Below are 16046 nucleotides of genomic sequence, written 5' to 3'. Positions count from 1 at the left end.
TTTTAAAGTCTGTTTTGTCTGGTGTAAGAATTGCTACTCCAGCTTTCTTTTCACTTCCATTTGAATAATAAATGCTTTTCCATCCCTTCACTTTTCATCTGCGTGTGTCTTTAGGTCTGAAATGAGTCCCTTGTAGGCAGCATATAGATCTTCCCTTTTTATCCATTCTGTCACCCTACACCTTTTGGGTAGGGTGTTTAGTCTATTTATATTGCAAGTAATTATTGACAGGTATACACTTATTGCCCATTTTGTTACTTGTTTTATGGTTGTTTTTGTAGTTCTTCTCTGATCCTTTCCTCTTGCTCTCTTCTCTCCTGGTTTACTGGCTTTCTTTAGTGATATACTTGGATTCCTTTCTCTTTATTTTTTTTTTTCATATCTATTATTGGCTTTTGATTTGGGGTTACCATTAGACTTGTATATAACATCTTATGCATATAGCAGTCTATATTAAGTTGATGATTGCTTAAGTTTGTACCCACTCTTGACTCCTCCACCCCATATTTTATTTTTTTATTTTATTTATTATTTTTTTTATTAAAAGATTTTATTTATTTATTCATGAGAGACACACACACATACACAGAGGCAGAGACAGACATAGGCAGAGGGAGAAGCAGGCTCCATGCAGGAAGCCCGATGCGGAACCCGATCCTGGGACTCCAGGATCATGCCCTGGGCTGAAGGCAGGCGCTAAACCGCTGAGCCACCCAGGGATCCCTCCACCCCATATTTTAGATACATGGTATCATATTTTAAATCCTTTTGTGAATCCCTTGACTGATTTTTATAGATGTACTAAATTTTACTTTGTGTGCTTCCTACTTTTCTTATTCTTACTTATGATCTTCCTTTCCACTCAAAGAGACCTCTAACATTTCTTGTAGGGCTGGTTTAGTGGTCATGAAGCCCTTTAACTTTTGTTTGTTTGGGAAACTCTTTATATCCCCTTCTATTCTGAATGATGGACTTGCTGATTAGAGCATTCTTGGCTACAGATTTTTCCTTTCATTACTTTGACTATACCATGCCACTCCCCCAGTCTGTAAATTTTCTGCTGAAAAATCAGCTGATAGCCTTATGGGGTTTCCCTTGTATGTAACTGTTTCCTTTTCTCTTGCTGCCTTTAAAATTCTCTCTTTATCACTACTTTTTGCCATTTTAATTACTATGTTTCTTGGTGTGGACATCCTTGGATTAATTTTGTTGCAGGCTGTATGTGACTCCTGGATCTGGATTTCTGTTTCCTTTCCCAGATTAGGGAATTTTTCATTTATTATTTCTTCAAGTAAATTTTCTGTCCCCTTTCTCTCTTTTCTCCTGGGGTTCCTAAAATGTGAATGCTATTATGCTTGATTCTGTCTCTGAGTTCCTTACATCTATTTTCATTTTTTATTATCTTTTTCCCTCTCCAGTTTCATTTCTCTGTACTCCATGTCACCTATTCTTCTATTCCCTCTAGTCTACTATTTATTCCCTCTACTGTATTTTTAATTTTAGTTATTGAGTTCTTCATCTCTTATTGGTTCTTTTTTTCTATCTCTTTGTTGGGAATCTCACTGAGATCCTCCACTCTTTCTCAAGTTCAGTGAGTATCTTTATGACTATCACTTTAAATTCTCTATTAAGCACATTACTTATCTCCATTTCATTTGCTCCCTTGCTGTGATTTTTGTCCTGTTGTTTTGGGATATATTCCTCTATCTCCTTATTTTGTTTAACTCTGTGTCTGTCTCTCTGTATTAGGAAAGTCACCTATGTCTCCTGTTCATGAAAGTAGTAGCCTTGTGAAGAAGAGGTCCTCTCGTGCACAGCAATGCAATGTCCTCTGTCCACCAGAACCTGAACTTGAGAAGGGTCTCCTATGTGTCCTGTGTACCCCTACTATTGTGGCTGAGCCACATTTGCCTTCAGTCCGGTCATCTGCAATGTCTCTCTTTACCTGTTTTGGGCAGAGTTTAGTCCCTGCTTTGTTAGTGGAACAATACGGGGTTGCTTTAGGCTTGAGTTGAGTCAGATTAGGAGTTTGCCTTGAACTGTAGGGTGCTTTCTCTGTGTTGCCCCCCTGGGAGACTTTCAGTGATGAACAGGGCCTGTAGCCAGACCAGATATCTGCCTCTGACCCCTTGCTGGAGCTGCAGTTGGACTGGTGTGTATCAGTTATCTTCCCCTCTTCATGGGGCAGGAGTCCCTTCGGAGCCATGCTGTTCCCTGCTGGGGCTGTATGCACACTGTCAGGCTTGTGGCACTGCTTTGGATAGGCTCTGGTCAAGGACCTACTGGAGTGGGTGGGGTGCGTGTCTAGAGGAGATGCAGGGGCTGGGTATGCAGTGTTAGCAAGGCTTGTGCAGACCTGTTGTGTGAGGAGACCCAGTGCTGGGGCCTGGCTGGTAGGGCATGTCCATTAGAGAACACAGCGAGCAGGGCATCCTGTTACCAGTTTAGCCATAGAAAGTGTTGGTGCAGGACTGGTTCCCGTAGGTGTCCATGTGTCTAGACTATGGGGCTGTGGAGGGAATGGTGTCCTCAAGCTCCGTTGTTTCTGAAGTCTCACAAATATCTCTGCACCTCCAGCAACATGCTCTGAGATGAGTAAAGAAGTCTTGATCCTGTTTATCCTCGATATTTTTCTAACTGCTCTTTCTATGCTGTATCTCCAAAGGGCTATTGATCGTGCTGTCCATTTGAGGGTGTGAACTCCATTTCTTGTGGCTCTGCAGCTTTCCTGGAGTCAAACCAGCGGACTTTTAGAGCCAGGTGTTAAGCCCCACTGATTGTAAGAACTCATGAAATTATACCGCTCTTCTGTTCAAAGCCAAATGTTATAGGGATTTGTTTTCCCCATGCAGGTTCCCCATACCTGGCTGCCCAGTGTTAGTGTCTGTTTCTTTCCTCTTTCCACCCCCACAGTGTCCCTCCCTCTGTGGGCAGTCCCATGGGTTTGTTTAGCTACCAACTAAGTCTCTACCCTTCCTACCCTCTTCAGTGTGGCCTCTTCTGTACATTTAGCTGTGGAGAGTCTGTTCTGCAAGTCTTTGTGTTATTTTCTGCATTGTTTACACTCATGTGGGTGTTATCTAGTTGTATCTGTGGGAGGAGGTAAGCTTAGGGTTCTATGCTGCCATCTTCTCCAGAAGTTCTCGTATTCACTGTATTTTCATAGGCCTCTTGGCTAATACTGGTTGTGCTGTCAAGAAACTCTGACATAAGGTATTCTATATCTTGATTTTCTTTTTTTTTTTTTAGATTGCTGTATCTTAGTTTTCAAACTGGTTCAATTTATTGTCTCCTATGAACCTGCGTCACCTCTCACTTTCTAGGCTATTTATTTCCTTCTTGCCTCAGCAATAATCTTGAAAAGTTATTATGCTTACTTGGTGGCTTCACTTCCCACTGACTCCTCAAATGCCCTCATTCTGCTTGGGGAGAAGTTACCATCACCTTCTTTACTGGCAGAATGTTCTTGTTGCATTTCTATGCCAGCACAGAAGCTGATGGCAACAGCAGTGGGAGGGCTTAAGATTAGACAGCAATAAACAGTAGCACCTTGCACTTCTTGGGAGCAATCATTCAGGTAGTGTGTTTCAGTAGGAAGAGCCTGGATTTTGGAATGGGATCATCTGGCCATGGATTTTACTATCTGTACCTTTGCGTGGCTACTGGACTTCTCTGAGCCTGAGTTTTCTCATCTGTAAAAGCAAGGAATATGTTTTCTGGAATTGTGAAAATAGAAATAATACACAAAGGTTTTTGTAAGTTTTAAGTCTGGTATATAATCATTCCTTTAAGAATCTAGACAGCTCAGGGGCACCTGGGTGATTCAATCAGTTGAGCATCCAACTCTTGATTTAGGTTCAGGTCATGATCTCAGGGTCATGAGATCAAGCGTCGCATCGAACTCTGTGCTGGGCATGGAGCCTGCTAAAGATTCTCCCTCTCTCTCTCTCTCTGCTTCTTTCCCTCAAATTATGTACCTGTTCTCTTTCTCTAAAAAAAAAAAATCTAGACATTTTTAAAAATCCATAAAAACAATGCAGCTGACAGTCTTACTTATTTCCTTGAAAAATGAAAGCAAATGAAAGAATATTGATTTTGCCATTCCTCATGTATTTTTTATCACATAACAATAAGCCTGCTGAGCTGCTTTTCCTCAGTCTAGAAAAATATGTTTTTTTTATTGTTATGGTTAATTGTACTTAGAGAGAAAACCTCAGGTTAATATAAGGAGAAGAACTTAAAAACAGAGATAAGAACACACTTGTAAGTAGGTAAAAACAAACAACAAAAACCACTATGCAGCGTTTGTTCATTGTCTCATGCATATCTCAGCAATAGAACACTGTTCTCATGATGTTTAGCATTGTATATATGCAAATCTGCTTGTCTGTACTTACCTATTTTTTTCAGTATACTAGCTTTGTGATCTTAAGTAATTTATTCACTTCATATCTAGGAAAATATTTTATACTTGGCTCAGTGTACAGTAAGGAGACATTAGAAGTACTTGTACTGAGACAATAACAATAAAAGGAATATTTAAGGTCAGTTTGAAGAGGCAAGCAACTTGCTCATCTGCAGGTTTCGAGTTATACATTTTGGTGTTTTACTTGTTTGGAGGCTATCATTTCTCCATTTACAGAGCAAACTCCATGAGATCAGGGACCACATCGCTTATTCCTACAGCACCTACACTGTACCTGGAACAAAGTAGATGCTCTATAGGTATTGATTGAATAATTGAATTAGGGTTGGAGGAAGAATAGAAGGACAGAGAATGAAAGGAGGACTTACCTAGGAGACAGTAGCTACTACACATGTGTGAAGAACGTAGACTTAGCATTGTGGCAGAAGAGTGGAGAAAAGGGGATAAATCTGACAGATGCTACCAAAAAGTTAACAGTAGTTGTTGACTGAATGGGAAAAACAAAGGAGAGACAGAGAAGAGTGAGATTTTCCCACCTGAGAAGCTGAAACTGTGGTTATCCCATTAACTCAATAGGAAAGTTAAGATGGGGAGGAACTTGAGAGCAAGAAACATACATTGAATTTTTGGGTGTACTTCTTATTAGGGTAGAATGTGTCATTAGGTGGAAATCTCTCATAAGAGTCTTGAAATGAGGGATTTGGGGGCATACAGGAACCGGAGGTGTCAGGTTGGAGGGCATAGAAAAACCATGAGACAGAGTTATGTCCCTGAGGGAGTGAGAACTGAATGGAATCATCTGGAGCACAGACCAAGAACCAAGGGATGAGGTAGTGGTGGAAAAATTGGAGGATTGGGCACAGAGTGGGGAGAGTATTTGGTGACAGAAGCAAAGGGGGGCACAGTAGGAGAAGAAGCATCCTTTGCTTGTTCCTGCAGACATGTTTCAGAGTAAGGAACACAGTTACCCAGGATTTCTGGAAGATTCATGCAGGTGGTTTAAACCTGCATGGAGGTATACAAACCAATTATATGACATTTTTTGAACAATATTTACTAGATTATGCAAAGCATATTGATAACATTGATGTTATTGGAGAGATCGAGCTTTATTTGTATAAAGTGAAAAATGATGATCATTGATAGACTTTTCTTAATTCCCTCACTGATGTGGACATTAAAATGATCACATTGCAGTTATTCAACAAGCTTAAATTTATTAAGACCAGCAGTGCTGGATAGTGGGGATAAAAACACAAGAAAGAGGTCCTGGATATAAAGTAACCAATAGTTAGCATTTACTTTTTCTCCTGGGCAGCCCACCACCATGGACCACTGATAACATTATAACCTCTAAAAAAAAAAAAAACAAAAAACAAAAAACCAAACAAACAAAAAAAACATTATAACCTCTGTGGTTTTCAGCTCTTTGTGAATGTACTCTAACTTTCCTCACCAATTCTGAAGGATGGCTTAAAGATACTTTGCTGAAATTAATAAGAGCTCCACAGTCCAATTCTGGGTGATCTACTTCTGATGTTAAAATGAGTATGCTCAAGAACTTCTTGACTTTTATAGTTTGTCCTCTGGAGCCTCAGGGTAGCTCTTACTGGACTGACCCATGATCCACCTATGTGTAATCTTATTTCCATCTAACATTATTTTGCTTGCCTCTTACATAGTAGGCAATGAAGTTGGCTGAGCGTCATACCATTTGAAGAATAAAATGAAACTTTCCCTTTTCCCCCCCTATTTTTCAACTTCCTTGTCTCCCTCCCCACTACTTTATTGTATGGTCTGGTTGTGATAGATTTCAAATGTGTGGTCATCACAGTAATACAGTGAAAGGATGCCTTAACTTCAGATATAAAGCACCTGCAGACACTATCAAATAGTTTCTGGAGGGAGTGATGCGATTTTTATTAAGAAAAGTTAACTGCTGAGTGCCTGTGTGCCAACCTGGAGGGCCTACAAAGATGCTTGAAATGAAATCCCTTCACCACGGAGTGTCCATTTAATGAGAGAGGTGTCACATCTGTCAGTTGCTATGAGGGATGGCGTGGCTCACAAGATATCTGGGGGAGGGACCATAAAGTTGAATCTCATTCTTAAATTCACATGAATGGGGGTTTGGTTCTTAGCACTTTCCCAGATGGCTTTTGTTGCTCACATTAGTTATTTTGACCAGTGCCTACAAATGAAGAAGAATTTACAAAAATTGGAAAGACGGGAATCTTGAGATGCTGGTGCTCCAGATGTATGTATTTATAAAAGAAACTCTCCTGGTATATGTGGTTTCATTGTGCTGTCACACTTGACAAGTGAAAGATATATAAAGCCCTGCGGAGATTTTCTATTTGCTATTCCAAAGAATGGCACAAGAACTCCTTGGGGGTGGATCTGTGATTCTAGGATAGAATGGCTTCCACATGGATGTTGTCACCAATGAGCTGTGTAGTTCATGCTTAAATTCAGAAATAAATAGTGCCCAAGCAGCCCCCAATTTAGATGGTGGCTTAAAATAAGGAGAAAATCTGATGGGTGATGGAAAACTGTTACTCTGATCACATAGCTTTAAAGTCTGTGAAAAATGGGAGACAAGCATATCTGATTAGGTGAGAGCACATGGGAACCCAGTTAAGGCATTAATTTCAGTTCATGAATAAGCAGTAGCTCCTTTTATAAAACTTAATCTATCAGCATTTGCTACAGGTATGCCCCTCAGAAATATGGTTCATGTATCTGGTTTAGGGAATTTCTAAATTGTTGCTGGTTTAAATAGAATTGAGAGAGTATTTCTCTAGAAAATCAAAGGTCTCCATCTGTTGATCAAGCAGTGAGAAAGGCTCTTCAGGAAGGAAATAAGTTGATGTCCATCACATCCTTACTGCTTTCACATGTGCTTATAACTAGCTTTCTGTCAAAGGTATTTAGTAAGGGCCACTGGATCAGGGCGGTGGATGGATGAAGCCACCTCGAGGTGCGAACATAATTATAATAAATATGATTTCATTGAGTACTTTGTTTTACAAGAATTATTTAATATTTAACATAACTTTATGTGGTTTATCCTGCCCATTTTACAAGTTAGGAAACTGAGCCACAGAGAGGTCCAGTAATTTGCTCTGGACTTTACTTCTTGTTCGTCCTGGAACCATATAGGGCTGGCCTGCCTTGGGAAGGGCACAGAGGAATGTGGGTCTTTGGAGCCTTTCCTCCCTAGTTCTCCACATTCCTGCAGCACTTGGAAGGGCGGTCCTGCCTGTGGCTGGTCCTGCTATCCTAGTCATTTTTCCTACTAGCTGTAGATTGCTCCAGCTGCCCCAAGTGCCCATTTTTGTTGCTGGAGATTGCTTAAGTGAGTACCTGGTCACTTTCCAAGAGAATGTTGAGTACTACAAGTGGCAGCAGGTGATAAGCCCCAAGCAGCAGGGATACTGAGAACTTACCAAGCTATGATCTCTACAGAAAAGATAAATAATGTGGTAATTAGAAGGAGGTATGAAGAACATCCAAACAGTGTAATCAAATCCTAACCTAAATGGTAATAGAGATTGAGATTTGAATTTATGTAAATATTTGAAATTTTATAAAGAAAATCCCTTAAGTGGACTTTTAATGTGTGACACTAAATAACTTGGAGAGCAGAAGAATGTTCCTTGCCTTTTATTTTGCCTGTCTTTGAAAATAAATTGCTCTGCCACCCACCCCTAACACAGCCACAAAGAGACCAGTAGAGAGAGATGCTTTTTCCAAAGTACATTAAAGGAGTAGCAGCAGCTCTGTTAAAATAGCTTTTCTTTCTTAACATTTCACTTTGATTTTGATATTTCTGTTCCTTCCTCACTCCCATCTTCTGTTCTCATCTCATTAATTGGTCATCCTTATATATGCAGGTGGGGGGCCCTGCCCCATTACCCTTTTTCAGTGTTCCAAGAGCTTTTGGCTTTCATCCTCTAGCAACATGATGGTGCCTTATTATTCCCCAGCTCTCACTCCAGTTGAAGTCTCTAGTATGGTTGATCTGAGCCTTCCCATCTACTTCACTCATTCCCCATACCATTTCCTATCCTTTTCACCTGCCTTTCCCTTTATAGATCATCAATATATCCTCACCAGTTGCTTCAGTGGTATCTTTGTCTGGGAGTTCCATCATTTTGCAGTTTTTCTGGGTGTGGTTTTCATTTTATCTATCCTGCTTAGGATTCATTGCAGTTCCTGAGCCTGAAGATTCATGTCTTCCATCGAGTCTAGAACAATTCTTTTCCTATATTGTCCTTCTGATTTTTTGTTGGAACTTCTCTTTCCTCCATGTCTTTTAATACCCTTTTTTCTGCTTTCTCTCTTTAACTGCTTGTGCTGCATTTGAGTACTTTGCTGAAATCTTTTTAAAATCTCTTTCCACTTTATTGTTTGTTTATTCAGTGAGGTCTATCTAATCAGTATTTATCTATCCTTTGAGTTTCTTATTTCAACTCATCTATTTTTCTAACAATATTTGAAAGAACAATTATATTAGCTTGAAGAAGTTTTATGTGGTTCTTGTAAAATCTGACTTTAAAAATTTTTTATTCTTTTATCATGTTTTCAGTTCCCACTTTTATATCATTAGTCTTTGTAAACGTTTTAATTTTAGGATGTTTAAACTGGATCTATATGATAGTACTGGTACCTGGAATTCTTGGTAATGGTGGAGGGGTGGGGTGGGGAGTTCCTCATCCCTGTTTCTACTGATCTGTGTTCGTGACAGAGTGTTCATGACAGAGAGTTTGAGTGTTTTGTAATTTTGGATTGTGAATTTTTCTTTGGGGATTGATTGATTGATTTCTGATAATCCACTACAGGCTGAGGTTGAGTTTCTGTCCCTCCAGAGAGGTTTTGTGTATACTTTTGTCAGGGGTCTCAGGATTATCACTGGCCTGGGCCACTTTGTAGCTTCACATTTAGAGACAGACCACCCAATAGGGGCTTAATATGAGCTTCAAATCTACATAAAGTGGGCTGTTGGCTGTGAGTTCTCAGGGAGGCTTTTTTCCCCACTGCCACTGAGATTCAGGCTGAGACAGATAAGCTTCTTCACTGTCTCCTGTGCACTTAGAGCACTTTTCCTCCTAATCTACTCTTTCACAGACAGACTGGTTTTTTGTGAGTTCTAGCTTTATGTGGGAGTTTCAATTGACATTCTCTCACCCATACTTCATGAAGGTCCTGAAGCTTCTTCTCCTGAACCACATGGATTTACAATCTAAATCCTGTGTTACCCAGACTGGTGAGCTGCTTTCCTCTTGGGGCGGCTAGCATCAGTTCAGAGGCTTGGTTCTGGTTCAGATCTCTGTGTGTTTGACCCTAGAAAATTCCTTATTTTCTTGAGAACTCAGCTATGCGCTTTAAAAGATATGTATTGTATTTTACCCAGAATTTATAAGCTTTTAATAGTAACAGATTTTTTAAAAAGTATCTATTCTGCCAAGATCACATCATCACTGTCCTCTGACAGTGTACACTAAAAGGTAGAAGATGACTGTCGACATCCAAAGAGCAATATGGAAAGGGGGCCTCTGCGCTCAAAAAGTTCATAGATCTTTTTTGGTCTAACTCATTCATAAGCACTGAGGACTGTTCATTTAGTCTTTTACTCCATCATCTTTACGTTCAAATCACATTCACTATGTTTTTAGTAAATTTGTGCTTTCCAGGCTTTCATTCATTTATTCAGCAGATATATACCATGTACAGCATTGCTACACGCCAGATATGTGCTTGTTGTGCTCAGCAAAAACATACCCAATCCCTAGCTACATAAATAAATGTAAAATTGCACATGTAACAAATACCAGAAAATAAATGTGCATGGTGCTGTGAGATCCGTTGATTTTGTTCAACTCAGGCTCAACTGGGGAAGTGAAATAAACAACAAGAGCTTTCACTGAGTGAAAAGGGGAGCGATAAATGTGTCAGGTCCAGGGCAGTATGTATAAAGGCCCTGGAGTGTGGATGAAGGACTTAAAGAAGGGTGGTGAGATAAAAGAGGAGAAGTGAGAAGAATATGGTTCCAGAAAAGGCTGAGAAGGAGCTAGGAGTCTAACTGTGAAAGACCCTGTGGGCTGTGTTAAGGAATTTTTCTGTTTATCATAAGTGTCATTGAAGGGCTTTAGAAGGGGGAATGATACATATAATTTGGCTTTGGAAAAGATCTTTCTCATTTGAGGGAGGAGAACAGAGCTGAGGAAGCAAGAATGACAAAGGAGACCAGTTACAGGACTATTGTCAGTAGACCAGATTGAGAGTTGCTGGTAGCTCAAGGTCAATTTTGGCTTTGTAGAGTTGAAGGTATGGACAGATTTGAGATTTACTTACCAGATAAAATTATTAGGAAGAAGCCGAGTGATGGGCCAGGGACAATTCCAAAGTTTCTAGCGTATATAAGTGGATGGCTAGTGATGTTCCTTTAATGAGATAGGGAACACTGGATAAGGTCAATGTTTGGTGGAAAGGCCATGGCTTTTTCTTCTTTTACAGATTGGGTCTGAGGGTTTTGAAATATTTAAGAGGAAAATATCAAGAAGCAGTTGGATGTATGGATCCAGAGCTCAGAGAAGAGATTTGGGGATATAAATACATAAGGATTTGCTTATAGGTGTCCATCAGATGAGCTTTCCAATGGGGAGATGATGGATATCGCTTGGATATAGGGACATGCAGGTTACTAGTGACCTTATCAGGAGCTGTTTGGGTGGCAAAATGGGGTGAGAAGCTTGGAGTAGGGTGTAGAGCATATAGAAGATGAGGACATGGAATTAGATGAGTTTAGACAACTTTCAAGAAGTTTGCCAGTGAAGTTATATAAGGCTTGCATTCATTTTTAAAGGAAACATGTCACTTAATTATGATGGGAAGGTAAACATTTTTAAAACAGAGACTCAATAGAAAAAAACTTAAATAGTTTCTTGAGAGTGAAAAGGTGGCCAAGAAAAAGAGACCTATACTGGCAAAGAGAGGAACCAAAGACACTCAACCAACACTGAAGTGTATGTCCTAAGAGCAAGCATTTATTGAGCTCTCACTATTGTACCAAGTGCCATTCTAAATGCTTAATCTGTATTAACTAACTTAGTCTCCATGGTAACTCTGTGGGGTAGGTGCATATTAGCTTATGCAGGACATGAGGAGACCAGTCAGTGACAGAGAGGCCACCACTTGCCAAGGTAGAACAACAGGGATTTGAACCCAGTCTGGCTGTTCATGGAGTTCATGTTCTTAACCACTACGCTGTCCTGCTTCTCTAAAAGTGGGTGCATAATAAGCTATTTGTCTCATCTATGAGGCAAGATATGAGCTAATCCATCTAAAATACTGAAAATGTTATTGGGATCCCTGGGTGGCTCAGCAGCTGAGTGTCTGCCTTCAGCCCAGGGCGTGATCCTGGAGACCCGGGATTGAGTCCCACGTCAGGCTCCTGGCATGGAGCCTGCTTCTCCCTCTGTCTGTGTCTCTGCCTCTCTCTCTCTCTGTCTCTCTCATGAATAAATAAATAAAATCTTTACCAAAAAAAGAAAGAAAAGAAAAGAAAAGAAAATGTTATTGGTTGTGTAATGACTTTGGGGCAAAAGTATAAACTAATGTTCACTTAAATGATTTGTTAAAACTTTCTTTAGCTTTATGTTCTAGAACAAGGCAGGCGTAAATGAAATGTCATTACATCAGTGTTAGCTTTCACCAGTGGCCTTTAATAAATGTGTGCACATAATTCATTTAATTGCACCTGTATCTGTGTGGTAGCCTCACTGTTGAGGGTATAATAGGTAAGTAAGCAGAATTCACAACGGTCTGAAGCCATTCATACCTCTCTGCCAAGGTGTATTTGTGAGTGTCCACTAACCAATGTCCTAAGATAAGTGACCTTTTCCAGATTCCTAGGGATTGGCTTTAATATATGTGTGTGGGGATGCCAGGGTGGCTCAGTGGTTGAGCATCTGCCTTCCGCTCAGGCTCTGATCCCGGGACCCAGGATCGAGTCCCACATCGGGCTCCCGGCATGGAGCTGCTTCTCCCTATGCCTGTGTCTCTGCCTCTCTCTCTCTCTCTCTCTGTCATAATAAATAAATCTTTAAAAAAAAAATAATGGTGATGCATGTGTTTATTCTTTTCCTAAGGATTTAACAACACTGAGAGGACATGTGACAAAGAGTTTATTATTCGAAGAACAGCCACCAATCGAGTCCTGAATGTCCTCCGTCACTGGGTCTCAAAGCACGCACAGGTAATTTATTGGCATTGCTAATGACTTTCAAGGATTATTTTTTTAAAAAACCAAGTTTCTAAGTTGTTATATTTGTAAAATGCCTTCTGAGTCTTAGAGTTAGAGAAACCTTGGAATGAGAACAGAAAGGGAAGAAATGGGATAGACCTTTGGATCAAAGTAAACATGTGCCTGTTTGCCAAATATCCACTGTCTCCTATCTGGCATGACGCGAGGTGAAGCAGGGCTCCTCTCTTTCCTGATCTTATGAGGCAGCAGCCCCCGGCTGTGGGTGCTGGAAGCGCTGGCCTGTGCCACCCAGGGAGTGCTCTTCATAGGGCTGTCACCATAGGTGGGATTGCGCCAAGTGTGGCCGTGCTGGGGGTAAGCAGAAGGTACTCATACCCCTCAGGTAAACAGCAGGTGCCCTTGGAGATTAGAGCAGTCTGGTGTCTGGTCTGGAAGTATTTTCTCAGGCTGATTTAGAAGGTATGTAGCTTCATGCCTTTGATGTTCTGGTTCCTAATATTCTTTTTTTAAATTGCATCATGCTGACGGGACACCTACTTGATAATTGTTTGTGTGTTTTCAGTATATGTTCGTAAAATTTACACCCATTTCATAATTTCACAAAATAAAGGACGTCCTTCACTTCATTGGCTTGAGCGTCCTTCGCTTCATTGGCTTGAGACATGTATTGTCCTTTTGTGACCCACTGCCAAATAAAGGGGGGGCTCTGGCGCACATGTGGTGGCTAGCACCTGCCAGGAGAGTTTTCAAGAGAGGGAAGGGGACCCTGCATGGCTCAGATGAGAACATGTTAATCATATAAAGTGTGAGTAAAATGCTAATTAATAAAGAAAAAGGGAAAGGAGGCGTTCCCGGGTCTCCCTTCATTATATTCTCAGATCTGTCGCGGATCTGCAGCACGGCCCTTGGTAACAACAGTCCATGAGAGAGCCAGAGTCCTGGAATCCCTGTGCAAGGAGAATACACTAATTGGGAAAAGTGGGATTTGGGCCTCACCATCAGTTAGCCCATGACAGTTCTTAAATGTAAATTAAAATAAAAATGAAGGTAGCATGTTAAATATAGGATGTAAAAATTTTATCTTACACCTCTTGAATAAAGAAAAATGGATCCCCTATGACTCAAATTCTGAAACCATCCTGAGCCCATGGAAAATGTCTCATCTCTCTTCCTCATAATCTGAGGGAGCTGCTTGTAGGTCCCGCTTGCCTCATTGCAGGTGCATGATAATGAGGTTTCTCCTGTGTCTGACTGTCCCATTCCCCTCTGGCTTTTGATTCCCAGGGCTCCAGTGGCTTCAGAGGTGCAGAGTAGTTTCAGTACACAAGGCTTAGCAGGTGCCCCTCGATTGTCTCCCCTGCTGCAAGTGCAAGCCCAGCCCCCTCCTATCTGCAAATCTTCTCTGAAACCTCTAATCTTGCTTCCCTGTCAGCCTCACCTCCTTTCCCTCCCTCCCCAGTGCCCTCTTTTTCTAATGATCTGAAACAGGAATCCCTCCCAATTTGCATAGAACCCTTGCAGTGGCTAGGAAAAGAGTCGTGAACCAATTTACGATATGCTGGGCTTACTTTACTTTGGGTGAAGAGAGCTCATGGATGGGGAGATGGGTGGGCTGAATCCCTTGCTTGTACGATAGAGATGTGCAGGCAGGTGTGATCATCTGGCTTGACTGGCTGCATGGATACATGCATCCAGCCGGGATTAGAAAGAAAAGCAGCAAGTCCCCGGAACAGAAAGTGGATTGATATGAAAGCAAGGGTCTCGTTATTCAGTGTGTTCTGGGGCCTTTAGCTGTAATCTTGAAAGACCCTAAGTGTTTGCTGTTGTTCAGACAGTTGAGATACTTCGCTGCCTGTTACTTAAGGTGTGCTTGGATGTGGGGAGGCACTTCGTCATCCGCTTAGGGGGCCCATGCTGAGAAACCCAGCTTCTCAGACCCTCCCTATGTTGGGGACAGACGTGGATGGTACAAATTGCTCAGACATCTAGTCTTCCATCCTGAGACAATTAAAAACATTTTTTGTATATTTTTTTCATTGGAGTTCAATATGTGAACATACAGCATAACACCCAGTGCTCATCTCATCAAGTGCCCCACTCAGTGCCCGTCACCTAGTCACCCTGTCACCCTGCCCACCTCCCCTTCCACCACCCCTTGTTCATTTCCCAGAGTTAGGAGTCTCTCATGTTCTGTCCCCCTCACTAATATTTCCCACTCATTTTCTCTCCTTTCCCCTTTAAACCCTTTCACTATTTCTTATATTCCCCGTATGAAGAAACTATATAATGTTTGTCCTTCTCCGATTGACTTACTTCACTCAGCATAATACCCTCCAGGTCCATCCACGTCGAAGCAAATGGTGGGTATTTGTCATTTCTAATGGCTGAATAATATTCCACTGTATACATAAACCACAGCTTCTTTATCCATCATCTGTCGATGGACACCGAGGCTCCTTCCACAGTTTGGCTATTGTGGCCATTGCTGCTAGAAACATCGGGGTGCAGGTGTCCCGGCGTTTCACTGCATCTGTATCTTTGGGGTAAATCCCCAGCAGTGCAATTGCTGGGTCGTAGGGCAGGTCTATTTTTAACTCTTTGAGGAAGCTCCACACAGTTTTCCAGAGTGGCTGCACCAGTTCACATTCCCACCAACAGTGCAGGAAGGTTCCCCTTTCTCCGCATCCTCTCCAACATGTGTTGTTTCCTATCTTGTTAATTTTCCCCATTTTCACTGGTGTGAGGTGGTATCTCATTGTGGTTTTGATTTGTATTTCCCTGATGGCAAGTGATGCGGAGCATTTCCTCATGTGCTTGTTGGCCATGTCTGTGTCTTCATCTGTGAGATTTCTGTTCATGTCTTCTGCCCATTTCATGATTGGATTGTTTGTTTCTTTGCTGTTGAGTTTCATAAGTTCTTTATAGATCTTGGATACTAGCCCTTTATCGGATAGATCATTTGCAAATATCTTCTCCCATTCTGTAGGCTGTCTTTTAGTTTTTTGACTCTTTCTTTTGCTGTGCAGAAGCTTTTGATCTTGATGAAGTCCCAATAGTTCATTTTTGCTTTTGTTTCTTTTGCCTTCGTGGATGTATCTTGCAAGAAGTTGCTGTGGCCGAGTTCAAAAAGGGTGTTGCCTGTGTTCTCCTCTAGGATTTTGATGGTATCTTGTCTCACATTTAGATCTTTCATCCATTTTGAATTTATCTTTGTGTGTGGTGTAAGAGAGTGGTCTAGTTTCATTCTTCTGCATGTGGATGTCCAATTTTCCCAGCACCACTTATTGAAGAGGCTGTCCTTTTTCCAGTGGATAGTCTTTCCTGCTTTGTTGAATATTAGTTGACCATAGA

General features: G+C 41.2%; 1 protein-coding gene across 4 annotated transcripts in view; it reads left to right on the top strand.

The window, feature by feature from the left end:
- Window positions 1-16046, top strand: part of RASGRF2 (Ras protein specific guanine nucleotide releasing factor 2) — a 239440-nt gene that overhangs the window by 178172 nt on the left and 45222 nt on the right. For all 4 annotated transcript variants that reach the window (XM_038532437.1, XM_038532438.1, XM_038532439.1 and 1 more), the window contains exon 18: window positions 12580-12686. In XM_038532437.1, coding sequence (XP_038388365.1) covers window positions 12580-12686 — 107 coding nt within the window. The remainder of the gene's footprint in view (window positions 1-12579; window positions 12687-16046) is intronic.

Source organism: Canis lupus, chromosome 3, assembly GCF_011100685.1.
Source record: "Canis lupus familiaris isolate Mischka breed German Shepherd chromosome 3, alternate assembly UU_Cfam_GSD_1.0, whole genome shotgun sequence".
NCBI lineage: Eukaryota > Metazoa > Chordata > Mammalia > Carnivora > Canidae > Canis > Canis lupus.
Note: the sequence above shows the minus strand (reverse complement) of the source record. Positions and strands in the feature narration are given on the sequence as shown.